Genomic DNA, 4,329 nt, shown 5'->3' with positions numbered 1-4,329 from the left:
TCTGTGAAGAAGTTCTCCACTTCTTGCTAATAAGTTCTGCTTCTGTTAGGTCCATTCTGTTTCTGTCTTTTATTGTGCCCATCTTTGTATGAAATGTTCCCTTGGTATCTCTAATTTTCTCAAAGGGATCTCTAGTCTTTCCCATTGTATTGTTTTTTTCTATTTCTTTGCATTGATCATTTAGAAAAGCTTTCTTATCTCTCCTTGCTATTCTTTGGAACTCTGCATTCAGATATACCTTTGCTTTTCTCCTTTGCCATTTGCTTGTCTTCTTTTCTCAGCTATTTGTAAGGCTTCCTCAGACAGCCATTTTGCCTTTTTGTATTTCTTTTGCTTGGGGATGGTTTTGAACACCACCTCCTGTATGATGTTACAATCCTCCATCAATAGTTCTTCATTAGTATTTGTTATAATAATTATTCTTCTTTATAGGACTCAGTTTATTTGATTTGTGTATTAACTCTATCTATTGCTTCTATCACAAATCACAAATTATTGGACATGAAACCACAGACTGGTTCCAAATGGGGAAAGGAGTACGTCAAAGCTGTATATTGTCACCCTGATCATTTAACTTATATGCAGAGTACATCATGATAAATGCCGGGCTGGATGAAGCACAGCTGGAATCAATATTGCCAAGAGAAATATCAATAATCTCAGATATGCAGATGATGCCACCCTTATGGCAGAAAGCAAAAAAGAAATAAAGAGCCTCTTGATGTAAGTGAAAGAGGAGAGTGAAAAAGTTGGCTTAAAACTCAACATTCAGAAAACTAAGATCATGGCATCTGGTCCCATCACTTCATGGGAAATAGATGGGGAAACAGTGATAGGCTTTATTTTTTTGGGCTCCAAAATCACTGCATATGGTGACTACAGCCATGAAATTAAAAGATACTCACTCCTTGGAAGAAAAGTTATGACCAACCTAGACAGCATTTTAAAAAGCAGAGACATTACTTTGCCAACAAAGGTCCATCTAGTCAAAGCTATGGTTTTTCCAGTAGTCATGTATGGATGTGAGAGTTGAACTATAAAGAAGACATACAGATGGCTAACAAACACATGAAAAGATGCTCAACATCACTCATTATCAGAGAAACGCAAATCAAAACCACTATGAGGTACCATTTCACACCAGTCAGAATGGCTGCGATCCAAAAGTCTACAAATAATAAATGCTGGAGAGGGTGTGGAGAAAAGGGAACCCTCTTACACTGTTGGTGGGAATGCAAACTAGTACAGCCACTATGGAGAACAGTGTGGAGATTCCTAAAAAAACTGGAAATAGAACTGCCTTATGATCCAGCAATCCCACTGCTGGGCATACACACTGAGGAAACCAGAAGGGAAAGAGACACGTGTACCCCAATGTTCATCGCAGCACTGTTTATAATAGCCAGGACATGGAAGCAACCTAGATCTCCATCAGCAGATGAATGGATAAGAAAGCAGTGGTACATATACACAATGGAGTATTACTCAGCCATTAAAAAGAATACATTTGAATCAGTTCTAATGAGGTGGATGAAACTGGAGCCTATTATACAGAGTGAAGTAAGCCAGAAGGAAAAACATAAATACAGTATACTAACGCATATATATGGAATTTAGAAAGATGGTAACAATAACCCGGTGTACGAGACAGCAAAAGAGACACTGATGTATAGAACAGTCTTATGGACTCTGTGGGAGAGGGAGAGGGTGGGAAGATTTGGGAGAATGACATTGAAACATGTAAAATATCATATAAGAAACGAGTTGCCAGTCCAGGTTCGATACACGATACTGGATGCTTGGGGCTAGTGCACTGGGACGACCCAGAGGGATGGTATGGGGAGGGAGGAGGGAGGAGGGTTCAGGATGGGGAACACATGTATACCTGTGGCGGATTCATTTTGATATTTGGCAAAACTAATACAATTATGTAAAGTTTAAAAATAAAATAAAATTAAAAAAAAAATAAAAAAAAATAAAGAAAGCTGAGCACTGAAGAATTGATGCTTTTGAACTGTGGTTGGGGAAGACTCTTGAGAGTCCCTTGGACTGCAAGGAGATCCAACCAGTCCATCCTAAAGGAAATCAATCCTGAAAATTCACTGGAAGGACTCATGCTGAAGCTGAAACTCCAAGGCTTTCGCCACCTGATGTAAAGAACTGACTCATTGAAAAGACCCTGATGTTGGGAAACATTGGAGGCGGGAGCAAAAGAGGCGACAGAGGATGAGATGGTTGGATGGCATCACCGATTCGATGGACATGAGTTTGAGTAAGCTCTGGGAGTTGGTGATGGACAGGGAAGCCTGGCATACTGCAGTCCATGGGGTTGCAGAGTCTGATGTGACTGAGTGACTGAACTGAACTAGTGGCTTAAGTCACAAAAATATTATTTTATCTTTCTGGAGGTCGGAAGTCAGACAAAAGTCTCACTGGGCTAATCAAGTTGACTTAAAAAAATTAGTAACAATCTAGAAGTTGAGTGTTACGCTTTATTTGGTAGACATTTTCAGGACTTCCAGCCTGAGAGACAGCATCTGAAGTAACCCTGAGAGAACCGCTCTGAGGAGGCAGGTTATATAGAAGTTGCAACAAGGGGCAGGTAGTCAGAACATTAAAGGATTATTGGTAATTAAGCAAAACCAGATATCTCAAGGAATTTAGCACTTTTCCGTGTATGGGAAGATGCAAAAGTCTGGGCTTACTGAGTCATTCCTATCATATTCAAATATCTCAGCTCTCTGGGGTTTTTTCCCTCCCTCCCCACCCCATCACCCCAGCTCCTCAGGGATCACCATGGGAAATGACTGAAGGCTGCAAGATAACAGGCATTGTTCTTCCTGGGCCCCTTCTGAGCTCAGCAAGTCATATTTGGGGGCTGGAATCACTGATGGCTGTGACTTCCTTGTTTATTGATGTGACAGGAAATGCTCCATTTCTTAGTGCTGTCAGAACTGTCTTCCTTCCTTTAGGTTCCAGAGGAACAAATGACTGCTGGCATTCTTTGGCTCATGGTCACACTTGTCCATCTTCAGAGCCAGCAATGGAGGGATGATTTCCTCTCACACTGATCCCTCTGACCTCCTCCTCTTCTTCCTTCTTCTACTTTTAAGGACCCTTGTATTGCCTTGGTTCCAACCAGGTATTCTGGAATAAATCCCTATTTGAAGGTCAGTTAATAAACATCCTTAATCCATCTGTTACCTTCATTCCTCTTTGTCAAATAGCCTAACATAAACAGAGGTTCTGGGGATTAGGGCATTACACATCTACCACAATTTGGAAATCCATAGGTAGGTAGTCCTCCCTGTCCTCTCTCTTTTTACCAGCCAGAGCTATAATTGCTCACTAAGACCCCTCAAATCTCTCTCCCAAATCCTCAATAGATATAGGAGAAAATTTACACTGCATCCTAAGAGCCTTATTTAGTCAACTCTTTGTTTCCCTAAAGTTTCTGTTGTATAGGGAAATATCTACTATGAGAATGACTTTGAACCCTTTAGGACCCCATGTGATATCTGTAACAAACTTGTTAATCAGCAACTTCTCTACCTGTGGGGATTTCAAGTTTAGTGGCATGTTCTAACCACACTTGGGTTGTAGTTCCTAGTCACTACTAGTGAATCTCTTAGAAATGTCTTTACTTTTGGCATTTAGCACAGGCCATATGTCAGTACTCCACAAGGGCTGTGCAGTCCCGGGAATCATCTGAATAGGAGAAGCAGGGCAATGGCCCTGGACCAGGTCAAGTCCTTCCTTCCCCGACTCCTTCCCTTGGAAAGAAGGAAACATCCCAATTTCTTACATACAATGAGTCCTGGAAGGTGAAGTCCATCATATAGTTTTTTTAGGGACGAATTTTAAGGCTTGCTAATCTACTGAGCTCACACAGGGCTTATCTCAATTGTTTCCTTTCTTATTGTCATTGCTGTATATTTGGGATTTGGGAAAATAGTGTTTCTTCTGGAAAATGCATTGACCATCCTGAGAGGGAGGTTGCCAGAGCTTCAGTAAGACAATGGATGAGAAAATGTGAACTGCTGTGTTCTCCACTCATGTGATGCTCTGTTCTTTTGTCTCACCTGCCCCAGAGCCTGTGATCCTTCCTGAGATCCTGGTCAAGTCATCATCAATCACACCAGGCTTGTGCAATGTCACCCTGGAGTGCAGGGACCCAGGGAAGAGAAAGGACCTGAAGGTGACCTGGGAGAGCGAGGGCCTTCCCAGGGAGCTGGAGTGGAGTGGGACACCAGGACCAGCCCCCAGCTCCTGGAGCCTGACTGTGAACCTGTCCCTGAGCCAGCCCAATGCCAACCTCACCTGTGTGGT

The 4,329-nt window shown here is 42.1% G+C and overlaps 1 protein-coding gene across 1 annotated transcript in view; it reads left to right on the top strand.

The window, feature by feature from the left end:
- Positions 1 to 4,329, top strand: part of LOC104983749 — a 13,600-nt gene that overhangs the window by 8,891 nt on the left and 380 nt on the right. Inside the window, exon 4 of the mRNA XM_010833271.1 lies at positions 4,092 to 4,327. Coding sequence (XP_010831573.1) covers positions 4,092 to 4,327 — 236 coding nt within the window. The remainder of the gene's footprint in view (positions 1 to 4,091; positions 4,328 to 4,329) is intronic.

The sequence above is a fragment of the Bison bison genome, unplaced genomic scaffold, assembly GCF_000754665.1.
Source record: "Bison bison bison isolate TAMUID 2011002044 unplaced genomic scaffold, Bison_UMD1.0 scf7180017863337, whole genome shotgun sequence".
Classification (NCBI taxonomy): Eukaryota; Metazoa; Chordata; class Mammalia; order Artiodactyla; family Bovidae; genus Bison; species Bison bison.
The sequence above is the reverse complement of the archived record's forward strand: the minus strand, read 5'-3'. Positions and strand labels throughout refer to the sequence as shown.